We start from the raw sequence: 24,292 nt of genomic DNA, 5'->3' as shown, positions 1-24,292 counted from the left end.
AAGGATGTTTGTGTATATACACATACATACATATACATTTATATATACACACACCTACACATGTATCTACATGTTAGTTGATGAATACAGATAAATTTCCTAGGTATTCATTGTATGATTTTTATAAGTTGAAAATTTCTCAATAAGCTGGAGGGAGGAAAGAGCCATTTAGCCATTTATCCATTTCTTAAAAAATCTGACCTACCCCCAAAAATCAAGGAGTCAAGGACATATTTGGTATTTATAGTGAAAACATCTCAGATCCAACATGTTATAGAAAACTCCTCATCCATAAATATCTTACTTCAAAGAAAAGCTGTCAAACTCACATTGCCCATGTACTCCGAAAGCAGGTCCTGCAGGGCCTGGCGGACAGCATTACACTCTGCCACAATTCGCTCACGACGGTCATCACGCGTGCAGGACGAGTCGGCCATCAAGGCAGCCCCACTAATGATGCTTTCCAGACGCTCCTCCAGGGAAGGCCTAAAGCGCTCCTCGCTGAAGCTCAAGGGGTCCACAATGATTTGTTTCTGCAGAGAAAGTATTACCGAATGTTAGTACTCATCTCTGTTCCCTTCTTTATTCAAGGTGAGAAAAGTGTTATTAGTAATATCAAGATTTAACACAAAAATTCCAACATCTGAAAGAAAGTTATACTTCTTAGCAGGTAAGGGGCTGTCCCATAGAAGATGGCCTACTGTTGATCACTCCTCAAAGTAAGCAGTGGAAGTAATGCTATGTAGCCAAACAAGGCATGATAAGGTATGATACCACAAATACAAACATATCATGCTCACACAACTTATTCTGAACATCTAAAGGTAAACCTATATAAGACTAGCAATTCAAATCATCAGATGAGAATTACAAGGAAAATAAAAGTTACCTCTTACTTGCAGAATATAAAACTGCCATGTGATATTTAGAACTGTTGCACCACAAAAAAATTAAAAAATAAAAGCCAAACAAGCCAGGTGTTGTGGCTTATGCCTGTAATCTCAACACTTTGAGAGATTGAAGGAGGATTGTTTGAGGCCAGTTCAACACCAGCCTAGGCAACGAGGCAAGACCCTGTCTCTACAAAAAAATAAAATAAGTTGGGCATGGTGGCACACGCCTATAGTCCCAGCTACTCAGGAGGATCACTTGAACCCAGAAGTTCAAGGCTGCAGTGAGCTATGATTGTGCCACTGCACTCCAGCCTAGGTAACAGAGCAAGACTTTGTCTCTTAAAATATATACACGTGTGCGCACACATACAAACTGATCTCTAACCTTAAAGTTTCAGAAAGAAATGCATTTACAATGAATTTCCATCTATTTGCCTCATCTTACACATCTAATCAAGTTTTCTAAATAATTCAGTCTCAAATTTATCCTGTTATGTCTAAATTAGAGACTTTCTTTCCTCAAAGACCTCTAGTATTCTGTAAGAGACGATAGCAATCCTCCCAAAAAGCTAAGCTGTGAGGAAGAACTGCTCCAATAAGAATAAATCCTTTTTCTGTCTCCCCTTCCCTCCCGACTCCACTTACATCCAGCTTTTCTAGCACTTAGTGAGGTCTGGTCACAAGTAAGCTACAGGTACGAGGTGAAACATCGGCATCCTCAAGACAGCAGCTACTGGCCTCTCTCCAATTCCTCCACTTGATATAATTTATCCTCACCCTGATAAATGTCTGTGCAAATATTATGGCTTTAATTTTTCTTTACAGAGACTATGTCCTTATTGATTTCAACTTAAATGCCAAATTTTTTCTACCAAAACGTTGCCCTTTTCCAATAAGTACACATTTCTTCCTTCCCTTCCAAAGAACCCTCAGTTTTCAAACTGAACATGCAATACCTTCAGTTCATTATTAACCTACATTTTAGCTGATCATTTTTTGTAAGATTAGGTTATTACAGGATTTCTCTGGTCAAAACTGAATACAAAATGCTTTCTGGCCAACAAAAATGAGAAATGAATGGTCATAGAATTTTAATAGAGTAACAGACCCTCAATGGGCCTGAGATCATTCAGCACAAACCCTCATTTTACAAATACCTGTGTCCCTGAGAAGTTAAGTAGCTTCTGGTAGATATTACTCAACTTAGGGCAAAATGTGCTACTACCCTGAAAGATACCTAATAATGCCAAATTTTGAAGGGGGGAAAAACAACATTGCTAGTAAATTTTAACATGCACCATAAGAGTTTGTTATAAAATAATTTAATGTTTAAAGCTCCATGGTAAAAACTGAGTTCTAACACCATGGTCTTTAGACTTAACACTGCCTTCTTGCTTTATGAAAAAGTCTTAAATTGGCCATGCATATCAACAAGTATCAGCTACCTAAGCGAAAGTAAAGTGGCAAAAGAAAGAAAAGGTAAAGGCAAGGAAAAACTTAAAATGCACTCCATTGTAATTTTTTTTTATTCTATATTTCACAGCATCCCTACTTTATGAAAGGATACTGGTCACCTGGAACACAATTTCTGTTTTTTGGTTTTTGTTTTTTTTTTTAATTAGCCCCAACAGTTACTTTTAAAGCCCTAAAAAAAAAAAAAAAAAAAAAAAAAAAAAACTTATACTGCTGCCATCTACTGGAAGCCAAGAGGCACTGTGGGTAGGAATTAAGAACACATAACCCACCAAAAAGTTAACCTTAAGAGTTGTGTACACAGGACAGACCTAGCACATCATTTATGAAAAGTAATTATGGCATTATGCTAAGAAAGTATTTTAATCCCAAATTTGCTTCCACTTGATTAAATTTCTGTTCATTATTCCAATTTAGTCATTGAAAAGAAGTACATCTAGGCAGACAAGAAAGATTAGAATGATGGTACTTTTGCTGCAGTCACTTATGATGTTTCTCTATCTCCCAATAGACCACGAGCCTCTAGGGGGCTGACCCTACGTGTACTTAGTTTCTGTATCTACCATAGCTTCACATCTGCCAGAAGGTCAAAATCTTGGTTGAAATGAACCAAACCCATATCCTCAGTAAAGAATGACCTCACAGGAAACACAAGCTACATAAAAGAATCCAGAAGTTTAATTCAAACTAAAAACAAAAATAAAAATAAATGTTTTAGGCCAAGTTAAAATCAAGTAGACTGATGATTCATAATTTCTTTTGACTTAGATTAAAGATCTAAGTGGAAATTGAGCTATCATCAGAAGCCTTGATCACTTTTCCCCAGAAATCTGTTATCTTTTGGGGGATGGTCAAGAGCTGGAAATTTCCACCCAAGCATAACTTACGTCAAAGTTATTGAGTGCATATGCCAGTTCTCCTCCTCCTCCACCCTGGTGCTGGGAGGCATCGTCTGAGGCAGTGGCCTGGGCTGCACTGGAAATGCCTGTGACCGCCTGCTGCAGCTGCTTGTATATCAGGTCCCTGTTGGCCTTATAGGCTGCAACATCAGGGTGCTGTAGGCATGCCTGGGATGCAGTATAGAGGATTGGAACGTTCTTCTGCAGGATTCCTCTAGCTGCAGCCATCTGATCACGATGGCCAACATCTTTCAATTCCTACAAGAGTAAATAAAACAAGAAATTGGAGCACTCTTTATATGGGCTTTACTCATATAAAAATTTGCTGGTAAATGCTGAAAAGTTAGAATTTCTATTAATTAGACACATTATTTTCATTAACAATCTAGTTGAGAGTCAATCACAAAGAAGGCAGTATGGCTTGGTAGGTAAGATTCTGAGCTTTGGAATCACACAGACCTAGATTTGAATCCACCCCACCCCCACTTCTACTTTCTCCTGGCTATTTTATGACCTTATTTTAAACCCTCAGGGCTAAGGTTCCTCTTCTGTCAAAGAAGAGCAGTAACAGTACCTTTCTTATCATTGTTTTGAGGATTAAATGGGATAATGTATGTAAAGTACTTAGCACGGCACTAAATAAGGCATTAAATAAAAGACAAAACAAACTGCCTAGCATCTTGATTACAACTCTATATAGATATACGTACCTATACCAACCAACGATAGAAAGATCATGAAGAGATACATTCAAACAGAGTAAGACTTATTATGAGGATTATTTTTTATCAAGTTACATAATTTTATTGTAAGAGTTTTGTGAAATTTGGGACACGATGCCACAGGTATGTATGAACTACATAACTAGGTGAGGATATCGCAAGGCTGTTCTCACAAGCACGTAACTCCTCTCCCGCTCCCCACCCCAAAAACCACTTTAGGACACAGAACCACACTTTTCTTACACAGTACATTAAACAGTTCGCAGGTCAGTAAGCCATAAAGTTGAGGCGTATGTGCTTCATAGCCCCAATCTATGATTATAAGACTCTGTATAGATACGGTCTTAAACTATTTTTTTTCATTTCTTCTACCCCATAATTATAATCCACAGTAAGAAGGATTTGAGGTCCTTGGCATCATTTCCACTAATGATGGCATCTACTTGGTAGGCTGAGTAGATATGCTAAGCGACAAATAAGTGATGCCAAAAATACGCAAGATGGGAATGGGAAGCGGGTATTTCTGGTATCCCTCTTTCACTCACAATACTCAGAAGGGACAAAAAGGCTTTAGTAAAAATGGATCACCACCACAGAAGAAGAACACAGGTGATAACTCTAAATGATCACCAAATGGTAGCCCAACTCTTATTTCACATGTTAAAATGTCAATGTTAATGTCATCAACTAAATCCTAGAGTATAAATTTAAACATTTTGAGTATTACATGTGTAAACAGTAACAGAAAATTGACCAAGTTAGAAAGGACAAAGTCAATTACTCAATTAGCCATCTGACTTAGCTATTTAGTGGTTCATCTTTCTAGATGAGTTCCTAATTAGGCATTAGAGACACCAAACTGGCTTCCTTTTTCTGAAACTTCATCTCAGTATATATTTAGGTTTGCATCTTTATTCAAACCTTGTAATAACATGACAGCTTACTTTTCCTCCTAGAATTCTTTTCTCATTTGGAATCTAAATTTGCAAGTAATAGCTCACAGCACTCCAAATGCCCTGTAACACAGTACATTAGGCTAAATATTCAAAAACAGGACCCTGTAGATTTAAAGAATCAGTTATCATTTAAAGACTCAAGCAATAAGGGGCTATGACTAAATATTACACTTAAACAGCTGGTGCACATGTTTTGTGTGGCATTTTCTAAATGTCTTGCCTTCACCACAATCTGAGAGGCTCTAAAAGTTTTCTAGGAAGGCATTTGCCTTTAAGTACTTAAATTGTCTACCGTTTTATAAAAATGCTTTGCAATCACCTTTGGCATTCCTCCTAAGTATCTATGACCTAGATCAGCATAGCTTCTTATAAAGGTTAGTTACCAAAGACACTTACGGTCATCTCAAGTTAGCAGGTGCCATAATTACTATTCAACACATGACTTTCCTAAGCCACTGCCTGGTATGGTATTACCAACTTCTACTTTTCCAAAGACTACATTAGGCTAAATATTCAGAAACAAGATCCTGTGGATTTAGAGAATTGGTGATCATTTCAAGAGCTAGGGTTAACCATTATGCTTAAACAGCTGGTGCGTATGTTCTGTGTGCCATTTTCTAATTGTCTTGCCCTTATCACAGTGTATCTCTGATAGACTCCTATTTACAAAGTATGAGGGATATATTTTAATCTATGATGAAAATAATAACGAAATACCATCATTTGTCCTGACTGCTAAAGTGTTCTTTTTTCTCTCTTTAGAACCGCTCTTGCCTTAGCACAAAGAAATTAGATTTTGTTACATAAAGAAAACGGACACTATCACAGTACAGCACTATTTATTGTAATAAGAATAATGATTAAAAGTACTCTTTTCAAGATATATAATGCCAATAAGTAATCCAGATTACTGCGGAAAGTGACCTACTAAGCAACATAATAGATTATTTACAAAACTAGAGTCTCTTGGTCTACTTTAGCTTTCATAATCCCCAACTTCACCAACCCAGTGATGGTTCAAGCAGACTCAGGAACAAAGAACTGCTTTCAATGTAATCTGAATGATATCCCATGGACTGACCAAAAAATAGAAACTAACTTCTAAGCAATCTATAACACTGCCTCTAACCAAGAGCTGAAAATTCAAGTGAAAGTTTCCTCTCATTTCTCTCTTAACAATATAAAATTATAGCCATAGATTTCTCTTGGATACAAATGGCTACACTTAAAAAAAGGGTCCATGGTCAAACAATCCAACCAGTCCAAAGTATTTACAAATAAAACACCGACAATAACATTACTATTCAATGTCCAAGTTTTCAGAAAAAAATAATCACAAAAGGCAAGAATTCATAGACTAGGTAATAAATAAGAAGCATTACATTATCATCAAATACCTCAATAAGCTCTCTGCACACAGATGGAGGGAATGTAAGCATCAAAGCATTATTACATCACTAGCATGTTGGGAAGCCAGAGTCGACAATGTGAGGCAGAGGTGGTCCTTCTCACAGGATCTAAGGTTGATGCCAACCCATCCTTACTTCTGCCATCACTTTTACACTTACAGTCAAAGAACAACATGCAGCTAATGGAGATTGAACACTTCTAGTCAGCAAATAATATTCCAGCCACACTTAATTAGAAAGTAACTGATTGGCGTCACACTTAGAATCCAATTCCAGTACAGCAAAGTGGTTCAGTCACTCAGTTGTTAAACAAATATTTATTGAACACCACTATGTCCAGGCAATGTTCTAGGCAGTAGTGATTATAGGAACAATTAAAACACAGTATCTCTGTCCTCTGGTGCCAAACAACCTAGGTTCAAATCCTGGCTCCACCATTTGTTAGATGAGTGACCTTGCAAGATTACATAACCTCTATTAAAATTAATATGCGACCAGTTATAGTATCTACCTCACATTATTTTGTGAAGATTAAATGAGTTTATGTTTACAAAGGGTTTAAAACAGTGACATCAGATGGCCAACTAGCAGCTCCTAGCATTCATCCCCCTCAAAACAACACCCAAAACAACGACTAAACAACTACATTTTAATAAAAATAACTGAGATAGAGTGCCAGAGCGCATCAGAGGAGTTACAGAAACCCTGGTGACAAATCTCAGGCTGGCCACATGGAAAACAGAAGGAAACACCAGGCCTCCACCACCCTATACCCCAACCAGGATCACCCGGGAACCAGGACAAACCTCCCTACTTCGAGGAGGTAAGCAAGAGGATTTCAGCAATCCCCATCAACACCTTGGACACATACAGACCTCACCACTGTCCCTGCAGTTCTCATAGGCACTAGGCCCAGCTGAGGGACCTGCCTAGAATCCACATTGCTGTGCTCCCTCCAAGAAGGGGACGACACTGTGACCTGCCCTCTACGGCCCATGCAACTACTGTGCTATACCATCTTGGAAATGGAACCATGGCTGGAGTGTGTCTTGCTCCTAGTGTGAGTGGCCACAGCTTCCCTTCATCCCCAGGGCTAAGTCACCACCAAACTATCACAACCAATTGGCCAGACATCCACAAGCTGCAAGCAACTGTTATACCCTTACTCATGGGGCCAAGGAGAGAGGAAGCCACTCCATCTACCCCTCTTCTCTCCCTGTATTAGCCCATACTTGCACTGCTATAAAGGACTACCTTTATAGGTTTAATTGGCTCATGGTTCTGCAGGCTGTACAGGAAGCATGGCTGGCGGTGGGGGGCGGGGCGGGGGGTGGGTGATTCAGGAATCTTACAATCATGGCACAGAGCAAAGAGAAAGGAATCATATCTTACATGGCGAGAGCAGGAGGAAGAGAGCAAAGGGGGAGATTTTAAACAACCAGATCTGTGAGAACTCACTCCCAAGAACAGCAAGGGGGAAATCCCCCCACTCACCCCCCTGCCCCCCGCCAATCTAATCACCTCCTACCATGCCCCTCCTCCAACACTGGGGACTACCATTAGACACGAGATTTGGGTGGGGACACAAATCCAAACAATATCACTCCCCTTCCAGAGAAAACAGTACCTTCGCTGCTTAGAGGAGTCACCCCACACTAGTGCCCAACTTGAAGCAGTGCCCTGAATCCAAGGAAATGGCACCCAGAGCAGTCACGCATCCAAGTGCTTTAGCAGAAGTGGTGCCCTGCATCCCAAGGAATCAGTGCCTGGACTGTCCAGAAAAGTCATGCCCCTCAGGCCTGCGCTGAAGCAGCACATTGCCCCTGGGGAACTGGTGCCCTAAACCAGCTGAGCATCCCAGGGCTGAGCCGACATAGTACCCTGCATCCAAGGGAAACAGAACAGTGGCTGAGCAGAGACATTCGCCCTACAGGCCAAACAACTCTAGTATTCTGTTTCCCTAAAGTTGGATTCTCTAGAGTCTGAACTGCTGAGACACTCCTCTCCTTGCAGAGTAGAGTAATCGCTGTGCTGTTCCCTCCCCTCCCCAGGGCCCACACAACAGCTGTGCTCTGCCATTCTGGGATATGTGCTGCTGTTGCACCTGGCTTCACAGAGCCTAGGATACTGCCAAGCTCCACCATCCGGGGGCCTAGAGTCATTACCGCACGGTGCCTCATCCTCTAGGCTCCAACTTGCCACTGAGCCCTATTGGCTCAGGTTCCCAAATTGTAGCTACATACACCCTGCTCCCTGGGCCCAAACCTCCAGAGCACCCATTCTTCCCAAGTCACGCCAATGCTGTGCCCTGCCCCCTAAGGAAAGAATCATAACCTCAACCTAGGCCCCTGGGCCAAAGCTACTGGGGTGCCTCAGAGTCACAGATCCTGGCTTTACGGGCAACTGACATCCAACTCTGCCATAGAGAACAAAGCCAGGCACCCAATACATCCCAAGATCCAGGTGCCACAGTAAGTTCACAAAACCCTGAGCCTGGGACCCCAGCCCCACAGCCACCCCGAGCACCTGTACCTGGAACCCAGTGCCACAGTAGCTGCTTGTACACTGTGTCATACCTGACACAAACAGGGATCCCGTCAGCTAAGTCTCCCTACTGTGAGAAAAACAAGAAGAGGAGGATCCCAAAAACCCTTGACACCAAGGACCTACATGACTGCCACAACTACAACAAACTTCTACAGCCTAGGCAACTGAGGCACCCAAAGTTACTGCTGATGTTGAACACAGGTGAAGAAGCTGCATGAAGACTGTACTACTGCTCCTACTGGACACAGAGCCAACACACACTCCCCAACCAGCACACTAAAATCCAACTGCAAGGGAAAGTCTCTATAAAAGCCATTCAAAAGACTGTAGAAGAGGTGATTGTCCCACCACATGCACAGACATCAAAACAGGGACATAAGAAACATGAGAAAGCAAGTAAATATGACACCAAGAAAGGAATATAACTCTTTAACACTAGAACCCAATAAAAAGGAAGTCAGTGTGAGCCCAGGAGTTTGGGACCAGCCTGGACAACGTAACAAGACCCTATCTCTACCCACCCACCCCCCCCTCAAAAAGAAAGCTGGATATGACATGCCTGTAGCCCCAGCAATTTGGGAGGCTGAGATGGGAGGATCACTTGAGACTGCCGAAAAAATGCCACTGCACTCTGGCCTGGGCGACAGAGCAAGACCCTGTCTGAAAAAAAAAAAAAGAAAAATGAAAAAAAAGGGGGAAATCAACAAACTGCCCGAAAAAGAATTTAAAATCTAGGCCCAGATGCAGTGGCTCACACCAGTAATCCCAGCTACTTGGTTGTGGGGGCGGGGGCGCAGGGACGGGGCTAAGGCTCAAGAATCATTTGAACCTGGGAGGCGGAGGTTGCAATGAGCCAAGATCATGCCACTGCACTTCAGCCTGGGCGACAGATGACAGCGAAAGTCTGTCTCAAAAAGATAAAATAAAATAATTATCTTAAGGAACCTCAAAGAGATACAATAAAATACAAATAGAAAATTCACCAAAATCAGGATGTAAATGAGAAATTCAACAAAAAGAATGCATGAAGAAGAACCAACAGAAATCATGCAGCTAAAGAATTTAATGGTGAAAACAACGAAGAATTCAATAAAAAATACAATAGAAAGTTTCAAAAGATTTCACCAAGAAAAAGAAAATCTCAGAACTTGAAGATAGGTAGCTTGAAATTACCCAGAGGAAAAACAAACAAACAAAAAACAATGAAAAAGAGTGAAGAAAGCCTGCAAAACTTATAGGATAGCATTAAATCAACCAATATTCCCATCATGGGAATTCCAGAAGGAGAAAAGAAAAGGCATAGAAAACCTATTTAATTAAATAATAGCTGGAAACTTCCCAAGTCTGGGGAGAGATATGGACATACAGATCCAAAAAGCCCAAAAAGTCCCCAAAGAGATTGAATCAAAAAAGTAGTTATAATTAGTGGGTAGTTATACACCCAAGGCACATTATAGTCAAATTGTCAAAAGTCAAAAGACAAAGATAAAATTCTAAAGACAGCAAGTGAAAAGCATCAAGTCACATAAAAGGGAATTCCCATTAGAATAACGCAGATTTCTATGCAGAAACGCTACAGGCCAGGAAAAAATGGAATGTTATATTCAAATAGACAAACGGAATTATATAAACTAAAAATCTTCTGCACAACAAAGGAAATAATCAACAGAGTGAAGAGCCAACCTGAAGAACAGGAGAAAATATGTGCAAACTATTCATCTGATAAGGGATTAATATCTAGAATATACAAACAACTCAAACAACTCAACAGCAAAAACTCAAATAATCTGATTTTAAAATAGGCAAATGTAGCCGGGCACGGTGAGTCACACCTGTAATCCAGGCACTCTGGGAGGCCAAGGCAGGCGGATCACTTTTGAGGCCAGGAGTTCGAGACCAGCCTGGCCAACATGGTGAAAACTTGACTCTACTAAAAATACAAAAATCAGCTGGGCATGGTGGCGCATGCCTGTAGTCTCAGCTACTCAGGAAGCTGAGACAGGAATTGCTTGAACTTGGGAAGTGGAGGTTGCAGTGAGTCGAGATTGCACCACTGCACTCCAGCCTGAGTGACACACTAAAACTCTGTCTTAAAAAAAAAAAGACAAATGAGCTAAACATACATTTCTCAAAAGAAGACATACAAATGACCAACAGGTATATGGAAAGATCCTCAACATCACTAATCATCAGAGAAAAGCAAATCAAAACCTCCAAGAGGTTATCATCTCATTCTAATTAGAATGGCTATTAGCAAAACGAAAGGAAAAAAAATGCTGGTGGGAATGCAGGGAAAGGGGAACTCTTATACACTGATGGTGGGAATGTAAATCAGTACAGCCATTATGGAAAATTGTATGGAATTTCCTCAAAAAACTAAAAATAGACCAATCATATGATCCAGCAATCCCACTACTGGGTATCCAAAGGAAGGGAAATCAGTAAGTCAAAGAGAGACATGCATTCCTGTGTTTACTGCAGCTCTATTCACAATAGCCAAGATATGGAATCAACCTAAGTGTCCATCAACAGACAAAATGTGGCATATATTCACAATGGAATACTATTTAGCCATTTAAAAAAGACAAAATTCTGTCATTCATGGCAACATGGATGACCTCAGAAAACACTATGGTAAGTCAAATAAGCCAGGCACAGGAAGATAAATACCACATGTTCTCACTTATATGGAAGCTTAAGAAGTTGACTCATAGAAGTGAGGAAGGGTAGTGTGGAGAGGTGGGTAGCCAAAGGTTAGTTATCAGATACAAATATACAGTTAAATAGGAGGAATAAATTCTACTGAAGGAGGCCAATGGACAGTGCCCAAAACAAAGAATGAAGTTTCCATCAGGCTGGGCCCTTAGGACAAAATTAGTTATTTGTTTAATTTCCAAGAAAAGCATTCGTCTACTGGAATATACACCAAGGCCCAAGTCTATAAAAGACCATTTTGTGAACGGGGGTACACAGGAGCCCACAACCAGTCTACTCAGTGAATTATCTTTCAGGAGGCTAAGGCTAAAAACTTAGGCCCAAGGAAAACTACAAATGACCATGACTTACTATAAACCCAAGAAAATGGGAATACGTATCATTCAAAATTCTGGCAGAAAAACATAGAATAAAATCAAATCGGGTGACTCAAAGGCAGTTTAGAGACTATGCTATTATACATAGGTATGGACAAAATACAGAAAAACTACAAAGCTGGTAGGACACTTAGGAATGAAGGGACAAGAGGAGGCAGCAGTTACCAAAACCAGGGAGCAAGATGTGTAGAGAATGCCACCCGACAGGAAAGGCATCACTTTTAGCAACCCAGGGCACCCAGCAGGAAAGAGGCCTAAGAGTAACACCCTAGCATCACTCTATCTCCTTTGACCTCCTGCTGGTGCTCCCACTCACCAAGCCCAAGCAGGAGCCCTCGAATGAAATCCAGGCAGGTTAGGTTCCTGGGGCAGAGAATAGGGTAAACAAGGGTGGGAAACAATATGGAAGGGCAAACAGAAGATTATCCAGCATGTATATAATAATTCCAATATTTCTGTGACATCTTATTTCAGAAAACTTTGGCATTTGCTACTACTTTCAAAAAAAAACACATAAAAAAATACATAAGGGATTATGTTCAAGGAACTCTTCACAGATTCATGGCACATGGTATTAAAACTTAGGCATTGAGAAGTATTTGGCTTTGGAAAAAAGAAAAAAAACAACTCAGGTAACATTACTTTCTAGTAAGTTTCTTGAATAGCATACAAAATTCCAGACCGAGTGTGGTGGCTCATGCCTGTAATCCCAGCACTTTGGGAGGCCGAGGCAGGTGGATCACAAGGTCAGGAGTTCAAGAGCAGCCTGGCCAAGATGGTGAAACCCCGTCTCTACTAAAAATACAAAAATTGGCTGGGTGTGGTGGCAGGCGCTTATAGTCCCAGCTACTCGGGAGCCTGAGGCAAGAGAATAGCTTGAACCCAGGAGGTGGAGGTTGCAGTGAGCCGAGATCACACCACTGCACTCCAGCGTGGGCGACAGAATGTGAGTCCACCCCAAAAAAAAAAAAAAAAAAAAAAAACATCTATTTACTTATTCCACCATTTTGCAATGATGCACAATAGTGGCAATCTTAATGTTTATTTTGTCTAAATAATAGTCAGTCTTCATAAACCAAGCTCAGACTACGTTTTAAACTAATAGGACTATTTGCCAAACTGTATCTTTTAAATATAACTTAATATTTACTTCACATATTCAAATGAGAATTTGTATCAAACCCATTAATTAAAATAAATTGTGAATGTAATTTGGCCAGCTTGCCACATTTATAGGATTACCATTCTATTAAACAAGTTCTTCTCAGGATCAATTAGCTCCAGCAAAAAGAAAAGATACTTGTAATTTATATGATGGAGACTAAGCCAATACAAAAATAAATTATAAAAGCACACTGACGGGAGGCTGAGGCAGGATAATCACTTGAACCCGGGAGGCAGAGGTTGTGGTGAGCCGAGATTGCACCATTGCGCTCCAGCCTGGGCAACAAGAGCGAAACTCCATCTCAAAAAAAAAAACAAAAAAAAAAAACACACTGAGCCTACACTAACTTGGGTATACCAACCTAGCTATATTACCACGTATAATCTTAAGTACTAGAAATGCAAAACCAGGATCTCATATATACAGTTAGTCTGATCACATCTTATGACTTGAAATATAAGCAATAAACTATTATTCACCAACTGCCTACTGAGAAGGGCCTTCTTAGTGCCTGGCACTATATTAAACACTGTACATATATTATTTATTTGAATCCTCTCAACCCTATGGCATAGATTTTTAATATTAATGTAAATATAACCAAATGACTAAGAAGCCCCCAGAAAAGAAGCTGTCATATATTAGACATTAATAGCATTTAGCTAGCCACAGTGGCTCATGCCTGTAATCCCAGTACCTTGGGAGGCAGAGGTAGGAGGATCTCTTGAGCCCAGGAGTTCAAGACCAGCCTGGCAACATGACAAAATCCTGTATCTACAAAAAGTACAAAAATTAGCCAGGTGTGGTGTCCTGTGCCTATAGTCTCAGCTATTCAGGAGGCTGAGGTGGGAGGATCACCTGAGCCTGGGGAAATCGAGGTTACATGATGCCACCACTGTACTCCAACCTGGGCAACAGAGTGAGATCCCCTGCCTCAAAAAAAAATTTTTTTATGTGTTTACTGACAACCATCTTGCTGTATTGAAAAAAGTCTATAGCAGTCATAGCAGGTTGCCTACCCAAATCCATTCCCTACTCCCACTACTCCCAACCCAACTTTCTACTACCTGTCAGACCTTTTGTTGGGTGTTTCTGTCCTCAGGAAAGCTACCCCTTAACCCAGAGCAGAAGGTGGATCTGGATTATTCTGAGTCAGGCAGACTCCTTTCCTCTTGCCAGGGATAACTGAGGAATAGGCATGTTGCACAATTCAGATTTAGGACAAGTCTGCTAGGAGCTTCTAGATTGTTTGCTTATAAAGAGAGACATATGGAAGGAACAGTCCTTTTTGTTCTCACTGGACATATTATGTGCAGATGTCATGCAAAGAGCCTCTGCAGCCACCCAGTGCCAGGCACACTGAAGACGATAGTGATGAAAAATATCAAGAACCTGGATCCTTGATGATACTGCAAAGCCCTTATATTTAACAACCCTGAAGTCACTTAGCCTAACTCAGGACTTATACTTAATGAGAAAATAAATCCCCCATTTTTCAAGCAGTTTGGGAGCTGGGTTTTCTGCAAACTCCAGTGCAAAGCATCCTAACCGATAAAGGTACTAGCTAACAACAACTATTCTTCTTAGGGCTTGTTTTAAAGTAAGAATGTAAAGCATAAGCTTGATCAGGACTATGAAAGATATAAGAAGATGGATAGCAATATATGGATCTTCCTTGAAGAATATACACCTGAAATACACAGCGTCCAACAGCAAGCGCACAGGAAAGGTTTCAAAGCACACCAACAGTGAAAATGCCGAAGGGTCAAAGGGCTACTGGAGCTTGGAAAAGTTAACACTGATCCTCATGCCACACAATGGAAAATACTAATAACAATAAGAAACAGTTAAAAAGTAACAAGACATGGGGCTGGTGGGGCAAGGTATGGAGATACTTTCTGATACAGAGATAATTCCAGTATGTTTAAATGGATTAAGGTTTTATTAAAAATCTGAACAAAACTGCACCACTAACTCAGGTTAATCCTTAAATACACAAAGACCTATTACCTCTCCAGACACTACCTTCATCACAAGTTGTCAAGCTACTTAAGATAAAATGTTCACAAGAATTAAAATAGGAGCATAACATGAATGCAATGTAATTACAACTTTATTAACAGCACAATACTGAAAAGACACCTTAGTTTAAATGTTTTAATGGAACTATATTGGCGAAGGTAAGTAATGGTACTTTCAGAAAACACACAGAATGAGTTTTTCCCTCTAGATAGTAAAATGAACAACTTTAATATATCCCCAAATCATGACTGTACCTGTTGTCTTTTGGCTGCCATAATGTTCAGCTTATCCACTTCAGGTTTTAGGGCTTTATACTGGATTCCTAAGTCTTGTTCATTGCCAGCATTCCTCAACTTCAAGATACCATCTTCCACCTATAAAACAAGAAAGACCCCAAAACCCAAAAATTCTGAATGTAGGTCTGTAAATAAAGAAGATGGCATCCTAGAAATTTTCATTCCTGTTAACAACTACTCAAAAAGCAATCCAAACTTAGCTCTCTTGAGTTTGCATGGTCCTCTAACATTTAAACAGCAATTACACAAGAGCTTCATAGTGGGAAAAACACTAATATTGGCCTCTAAAAGTACAAAATTTAACGTATCTTGGTTTCTCAACTCCAGAACTCTACAAGGAAAATATTTAATCATTACTGGAAAAAGTGAAGGAGTCAAAACAGTATCTTTGCTACAAGTTCTTCATTACGGCCAAGACAACACTGGCTCAGAACAGAGCCAGGATGATATATACTTGGAATAGAGGAGTAAGTGGAAATTAAACAAAAACATCTCTGGTCCATTGAGATAAACCAAATTCAAAACCAAACTAAATCCTAAGGAATACTGAACTAAGGAAGGCCAGTAGCAATCTTCCTGTGATAGAACAAATTACAGACATAGGCCTGTATACTTACAACTTTCAGCTGAACAAGTAATTTGTAGACATCTGCCATGTCGGCCAAAATCAGCAACCGGGTAACAGCAGAGAGCAAAGCTCGAGCTGCCCGAACCATGTTGCCTCGCTTCACAGAAGAGCAGGGATCATCTGCGAACTCTCCTGCAGCAGTCTTCATCAAATCACCTGTTTTACAGAATGAAAAACAAACTCAGCAAGAATGAACTCAAATAACTGATCTACATTTTTAAAAATATAAAAATAATCCAAACTTTGTATATTTCATGCACAAATTTAGTTTAAGAGTTTTCATTTTTGTTGTTGTTTGCTGTTCCTTTGTTTGTTTTATAGCTATCACTAAAAAAAGCACCTTCATATATTGCTGGTGAAAGCAAAATATCTGGAAAGTGACTTGGCACTATATATCAAGAGGCTTAAAAATATTTCCCTTTGATCTAATAATGTTCCTTTCCAAAAAAAAAGGGCATTATATGTATCCAAAAAAAAGAAAAATTCAAGATTTGAACAGGAGAAAAAAACATATCTAATAAAATCTACTCTCACATCCACAGAATACAGAAACAGGGCAACAATTATGCAGAACCACCACACTTCATTAATCATCCCAACTACATGATGTGTACAGCCATAACAGAGACTCACTGGTATGTGAAAATACAGAGTTCAGCCACTGATTCATTCATTTCCTTCGCAGAACACTACCAAAAGCTCACATGCTCAGTAAGCATCTAGTTAAGTAAATTATGGTATGGCCTACAATTGACTATTATGAAAATATTTACATATATGAAAAATGTTAAGCAGAAACAAATGAAATCATAAATGTATGCTTCTTTTTAAATACAGAGGAAAGACTGGAGTCAAAAGGCAAATAATAGTTATCACTGGATTACACATGGCCTCTTTACATTTGGTACTTATAAAAAGTTTCTATAATGAAGAGGTATTGTATCTATAATTTTTTAAAAACTAGCTAAAAACATATAAAATAGATTTTACTATAGCTAATAGGAATATCCAACTTATACAATCCTGAGCTCAAGAATTTATTTATAGGCTGGGCATGGTGGCTTACACCAGCAATCTTGGTGCTTTGTGAGGCCAAGGCAGGAGAATCTCTTGAGCCCATGTGTTTGAGGTCGCAGTGAGCCATGACTGCACCACTGCACTCTAGCGTGGGTGATAGAACAAGACCCTGTCTCTTTAAAAAAAAGTTTTTAAATAATTTATAACATTTCCTAGAAACTTGTGAAACTTATACTTTCTGTCATTTGTGTCTTAAAATTATTTACAGTGCCCATTGCCACTCTTTTCTTACAGCTAGAAGCAACTAAAGGGCCAGTGTTGTGTCTTGTCCACTGGTTATACAAACAGGGCCTCTATGGAGACTATCTTTGGAATCCTGGAAAAGCAATTACTCCCTCCTTTGGCTAAGCAAGCCCACTGCAGTTCACATTAAAGCCTAAAACCCATTCACACTCTCATGTCTTCCCTGAATTTTTTTTTTTAAGGCACTTTCAAGAAGACTAGCTATTTCTCAACAGACCTATCAAATTTCTCCTAGCTATCATCTTTGGATGCACAACACAAGCAGAAGAGGGGGGAAAAATTGCCTCACATGCATATATTAATTAGGCTTAGAAGCACTGTATAATTCTAAGAGTAAAGATACACTCCACATATTTGTCAGGCCAGAAAAAAACTTCCAATGAATTATATTGTTAAAAGGTTTTCCTGGATCTAACACAGTCTTCTCTCTTACATCTTCAGGAAGATACAGACATATGGCAATCATTATGTGGATTCGTAACATTAATGCTAGTATCTTCTGGTATTTTAAAAGATGGAGATCATTCATTCTTTTATTTGTTCAACAAATGTTTGAGCACCCATTGCACATCAAGGGCATACCCTACTGGAGCTCTATGGAGGGAAGTAGGGAGACAAAAAATTAACAGCTGGTTAAGACACGGCATTTGGTCTCAAAGGGTTCACAAATTATAGAGTATTACAATGCACCCAAAAATTAAATAGCCTTGTGAACAAGGTGCTCTGGAAATACGCTGAAGAAAACTATTTACTCAGGGAAGAATTTATCTGAAAAGCCTTGCAGAAAGAGATATTTGCCTTAAAAATATATTAATAATGTCTTAGGCTGGGCACGGTAGTTCACACCTGTAATCCCAGCACTTTGGGAGGCCGAGGTGGGTGGATCACCTGAGGTCAGAAGTTTGAGACCAGCCTGGCCAACATGGTGAAACTCCGTCTCTACTAAAAAAAATACAAAAAAATAGCCAGGTGTGGTGGCAGGCACCTGTATTCCCAGCTACTCGGGAGGCTGAGGCACAAGAATCACTTGAACCTGGGAGGCGGAGGTTGCAGTGAACCGAGAACATGCCACTGCACTCCAGCCTGAGCAACAAGAGTGAAACTCCATCTCAAATATATATATATATATAGTCTTAAACAATATTACTACCAAACAAGAGAGAATAAGCAAGAGATGTTGACCCTATATAATAAGCAGAACTTCACCTAATTTAGCACTTACTACACACTAAAAACAAACAAATCCACTTCCAAAACACAAAGCTGAACATAACATCCCTGCCTTCAAATAATTTATCCAGAAAAGATGGATTTGACCATTAAGAAATTATGTGGCATTTTAACATACAAGCTGTAAGAAAGAAAACACAAGGTGTCATGGGAATTCAAAGGAGGAAGCACTAACAACTAGTTTGGGGAAGAAATGAATACCAGCAACAGCTTTATGGAAGGCTTGGTACTCTGAAATGAACCCATCCCTCAAAGGAGAGGAAGGATGTGGGCAGCAGAGTTAAGGGAGTTCCCACCTCAAGCAGAAGGAACAGTAACATAATAATGTCCAACACTGGCTGGGTACAGTGGCTCACACCTATAATCCCAGCACTTTGGGAGGCTGAGACCGGTGGATCACTTGAGGTCAGGAGTTCAAGACCCACCTGGCCAATATGGTGAAACCCCATCTCTACTAAAAATGCAAACAGCTAGACATGGTGGCAGGTGCCTGTAATCCCAGTTACTCGGGAGGCTGAGGCAGGAAAATCACTTGAACCCAGGAGGCGGAGGTTGCAGTGAGCCGAGATTGCGCCACTGCACTCCAGCCTGGGCAACAAAGCGAGAGTCTGTCTCAAAAAAAAAAAAAAAAAAAAGTCCAACATCTACTCTATGGCACTACACATATTTTTAAAATTCTGTCACCCACCTAGAGAGTAAGTGGTATTAGCCTTTGCTTACAAATAATACAACTAAAGCTTATACAGATTAACTAACTAAATCCCTGCCACCTAACTAGTAAATGGCAGAGTCAGGATTTGTAATGCCAGTATTTATGCTCTTTGTAGAACCACTTATCATGCTGAGGTATACAATAAGGCTTGTATATTATATATTAATATATAATTCATATATTAATTAGGCTTAGAGGCATAATATCTAGTCTGAATTATCTAGTCTAACTGAGGAGTAAGGGATATGCTTAGAAGAAGCAGAAGATGGGAGTAGAAAGGCCAGAGACAAACAGAATTCAATTCCCTCAACCAGAGTGAAGTCAAAGTAAAGAGGATTAACCTATCTAAAGTACATACAATAAACCTAACCAGAGAGATGGATCAGAAAGCTACAGTGAGAGCCCAGAAAAGAGTAGTAGTAAATTACAAAGGCAGGGGTCAAAAGATCTGATCACCTTTGATTAAGCACAGTACATTATTTAAAGGTTGCAAGCTAGGGCCTTTCTGAGCGGGAGAAGAAAGCCAGAGATGTATGAAACCACATGAGTTGGGAAAGATTAAGAAAAAAAAAAAAAAGTTAGGACCCTCGAGACTGTGGACAGCAGAGTAAGGAGAGGAAGATTCTGCAATAAAAGAAACAATAAAGAAAACCAAGACTGTCAAAAACAAGAAGGCCAGACTTGTAAGAGAAAACTGGTCAACCAAAACAAATGTAAACATAGAGATCAAGCAACTTTGAGAATCCAGAAATATATTCTGATTTTAACAAGAGTGCCAAGAATATTCAATGAAGAATGGTCTTGTCCACAAATTGTGCTAGGACAAGTGCAATATGCAAAAGAATTAAGTTGGACCCCTATCTCACACCATATACTTACAAAACTTATCAAAACCTAAATGTTAGAGCTAAAATTATAAAACACTTAGAAGATAACACTGGTGTAAGTCTTCATGACCTCTGATTCACAATGGTTTCTTAGCTATAACACCAAAAGTACAAACAACAGAACAAAAAACAGGTAAGTTTGACATTATCAAAAAAATTTAAAATTTCGTGCTTCAAAGAACACTACCAAGAAAGTAAAAAGACAACCCACAAATGAAAGGAAATTTCTGCAAATTATAAGCATCTAGTATCCAGAATATATAAAAAACTCTTATACTAAATAATTTTTTTTTAAGTTGGCTGCAGTGGCATGTGTCTGCAGTCCTAGCTACTTGAGAGGCTGAGGCAGGAGGACTGCTTGAGCCCAGAAGTTAGCATCTAGCCTGGGCAACATAGCAAGACCTGGCTTCTTTAAAAACAAACAAACAAACAAAAATAGACATATAATCCAACTTAAAATAGGCAAAGGATTTAAACAGGCGCCTGTCTGAAGATTTAGAAATGGCCAATAAGCACATGAAAAGATGCTCAACCTCACTAGCCATCAGGTAATACAAATCAAAACCACACAAAGATATCACTTCGTACTTAGTTAGGATGGCTATAATAAAAAAGGCAGATAATAGCAAATGGCAAGAATATGGGGAAATTAGAACTCTCATACCCCAATGCTGGGAATGTAAAAAGGTGCAGCTGCTTTGGAAGACAGTCTGGCAGTTCCTCAAAGGGTTAAATGTTATCATATGACTCAGTAATTCCACTGCTAGGTGGATATGGTTTGGATCTGTGTCCCTGCCCACATCCCATGTCAAACTGTAATTCTCAATGTTGGAGGTGGGGCCTGGTGGGAGATGAGTGGATCATAAGAGTGGTTTCTCATGAATGGGTTAGTACCAACCTCTTGGTGCTGTTCTTGTGATGGTGAATGAGTTCTCATGAGATCTGGTTGTTTAAAGGTGTGTGACACCTCTCCCACCCCCTTTTCTTGCTCCTCCCCACCATGCTAGATGCCTAGCTCCCCATTTCCCTTTCACCATGATTGGAAGCTTCCTGAGGCCACCCCAGAAGGAGAAGACACTATGCTTTCTGTACAGCCTCCAGAACCTTGAGCCAATTAAACCTCTTTTCTTTATAAATTACCCAGTTTCAGGTATTTCTTTATAGCTATGTGAGAACGGACTAATATAAGTTGGTGCAAAAGTAATTGCAGTTTTCATCACCTTTTTTTTAAATGGCCAAAACCATAACGACTTTTGCACCAACCTAATACATAGCTACACAACTAAAAACCTGTACATGAATGCTTACAGTGTCACTATTCATAACAGCTGAAAAAGCAGAAAGAACCCAAACATCTACCAACTGAAAAACAGACATACAAAATGTGGCATTATCCAGTATTTAGCCGTAAGAAAAAATGAAGTGCTGATACATGTGCAACATGGATGAACTTTCAAAACATATGTTAAGTGAAAGAATACTGTATTGTTCCCTTTATATGAAATCGCCATTTGCCACAACAGGCAAATCCATAGAGACAGAAGGTAATGCTTGCTGGGCAGTGGGAATCAGGTAAGAATGAGGACTAACTTCTAATAGGTAAAACTAGGTTTCTTTCTGGGATGATGAAAACGTCTGAAACTACACAGTGGTGATGGCTGCACAACCTAATGAATATACTAAAAACCACTGAATTGTGCACTTTAAAATGATGAATTTTATGTATGTGAGTTATAGCTCAATAAACAAAAAGGAAAATAAAACAGTATTGAATGCAGTAACATGAAAGAGCACAGGCTCTGGAGCTGGATATAGGCCTAAGTTTTGGCTTTGCCACTTGCCAGCTATGCAACTAGACTTTATGATTCTGTTTCCTCTTCTGCACGATGTGTAGAATACCTGCTGTGAGTGTCAATTAAGATACCTTGTAAAATGCCTAGTTCAGTGCCTTGCAGCAAGCACTAGGAGACAAAATAGGGTTGGTAGAAATGATTAATACTAGGTAAAACAAGATCAGAAGACAGAGAAAAGGTCTTCATTGTGTTTCATCAGTATTCACCTATTCAACAGCAATCTTCAAGAGCATTCATGCCTCTTTCAAAACATGCTTACTGATCACCTTCTATCAGCCAGGCACTATTCTAAATGCTCCAGGAAATTAACCAACCAGGCCAAGAAAAAATCCCGGGCTCCAGGGAACTTACATTCTAGTGGGAGAGAAAGACAATAAACAATAGTCCTGGAGTAGGGATGGGGGCAGTGACAGAAAGGAGGACAGAGAGAAAAGGGATGTAAGATACAATTTAAAATAGGGGGATCAAGGTAGGCCTCCTTGAAAAAATACCATTTGATTTGAAGACAGTCTTGACAAAGGAATCACAGGAATAATGTGGCTATCTGGAGGAAGAGCATTCCAGGTAGAGGGAACACCAAGTCAAAGATCTAAAAAGATTATGGAAGGCCAAGGAAGCCAATGTGGCTAGCACAAGACAACGAAGAAGACGAGTGGCTTTCTGGGAGTTGCACACACCAGATTTCAAGGGTAATAAAGTAAGTTATAAATAAGACTGCTCTTTCAAGAATTTGGCCTGAGACCAGACACGGTGGCTCACATCTGTGATCTCAGCACTTTGAAAAGTCCAGGCAGGAGGACCACTTGAGACAAGGAGTTCAAGACCAGCCTACGTAACATTGTGAGACCTCATCTCTACAAATAATAAAGAAAAATTAGCCAGGCATGGTGGCATTCACCTATAGTCTTAGCTACTTGGGAGGCTAAGATGGGATGATCGCTTGAGCCCAGGAAGCCAAGGTTGCAGTGAGCCACGATCATGCCACTGCACTCCAGCGCATGGGTGACAGACCCCATCTCCCCAAAAAAAAAAAAAAAATTCAGCCCATTACCAGGAGGAAAAGCAAGGGCTACTAAAGGAATTATTTTCTACTTTATTTTCAATTTTATGTAGCACCTATAATCCCAGCACTCTGGGAAGCTGAGGCAGGAGGATCACTTGAGCCCAGGGAGTTTGAGACCAGTTTGGGCAACATAGTGAGAACCTGTCTCTATTAAAAAAAAAAAAAATTAATTAGCTAAGTGTGGCGGTGCATGCCTGTAATCCCAGCTACTCAGGAGGCTGAAGTGGGAGGATCACTTGAGCCCACGAGGTCAAGGCTACAGTGAGCTGGGACTGCACCACTGCACTCCAGACCACTCCAGCGCAAGACCCTGTCTCAGAATATAAAAATCTTGTGTAGGGGTACCAGTATAATAGAGAATAAGATCATAAACTCAGAAGTCAAAAAACAAAAACCACAGCTTCACCACTAAATAGTCTCAGGTTCCACAGTTGTAAAACAGAGATAACAATACTGATCATCTTCACTTTGCACAGTAGCACAGGACTGTAAAAATGACCATACAAGCTGAAACAGTGCAACCTGATCTTAATCAGAGATTAATCACAGAGAATTATGATTCTCCCGTAACCTTTAAAAATTTTTGGCAGTTTCCAACACCATATTTGGAGAAAAGAAAAAAATAAATTTTTTAAAAATAAGACCCCCCAAAATTTTGTCAGCCAGGCATGTGAGCTCACAACTGTAATCCCTGCACTTTGGGAGGTCAAGGTAGGAGAATCGATTGAGCCCAGGAGTTTCCTGAGATCACCCTGGGCAACAAAGTGAGACCCCATCTCTACAAAATAAAAATTAAAAATAAATACTTTTGTCTACGCATTAAAAATTCCTTTATTGTCTATTATAAATGTATAGGGATATGATATAGTCAACCAATATTTACTTAATGTACTAAATTAAAACATTATAAACACTGAGACAAAATATTTTATTTCCTTGTGAAAAAAAATTTTCAAAAGTAGTTTGAACAATGCTTCCCTGCCTTCTTCTTGTCATTTACATCAGGGTGCAGAATGAGCATCTTTTTTATCCCTTGGCGAATCATCATATTTCTTTCTAAGTTTGGACCCATTTCCAACATTTTATCCAATATCTACACTTATTTGTCATGAATATCTTCAAGAG

The 24,292-nt window shown here is 39.7% G+C and overlaps 1 protein-coding gene across 4 annotated transcripts in view; it reads right to left on the bottom strand.

The window, feature by feature from the left end:
* The window catches only part of CTNNA1 (catenin alpha 1), a 176,918-nt gene that overhangs the window by 106,927 nt on the left and 45,699 nt on the right, over window positions 1-24,292 (bottom strand). For all 4 annotated transcript variants that reach the window (XM_031010998.3, XM_055389134.2, XM_063705911.1 and 1 more), the window contains 4 exons: window positions 16,092-16,258; window positions 15,433-15,552; window positions 3,254-3,523; window positions 330-533 (listed from right to left, as the gene is read on the bottom strand). In XM_031010998.3, the coding sequence (XP_030866858.2) occupies window positions 330-533; window positions 3,254-3,523; window positions 15,433-15,552; window positions 16,092-16,258 (761 nt within the window). The remainder of the gene's footprint in view (window positions 1-329; window positions 534-3,253; window positions 3,524-15,432; window positions 15,553-16,091; window positions 16,259-24,292) is intronic.

This window comes from Gorilla gorilla, chromosome 4, assembly GCF_029281585.2.
Source record: "Gorilla gorilla gorilla isolate KB3781 chromosome 4, NHGRI_mGorGor1-v2.1_pri, whole genome shotgun sequence".
Classification (NCBI taxonomy): Eukaryota; Metazoa; Chordata; class Mammalia; order Primates; family Hominidae; genus Gorilla; species Gorilla gorilla.
This window is presented reverse-complemented; position numbering and strand designations above follow the sequence as displayed.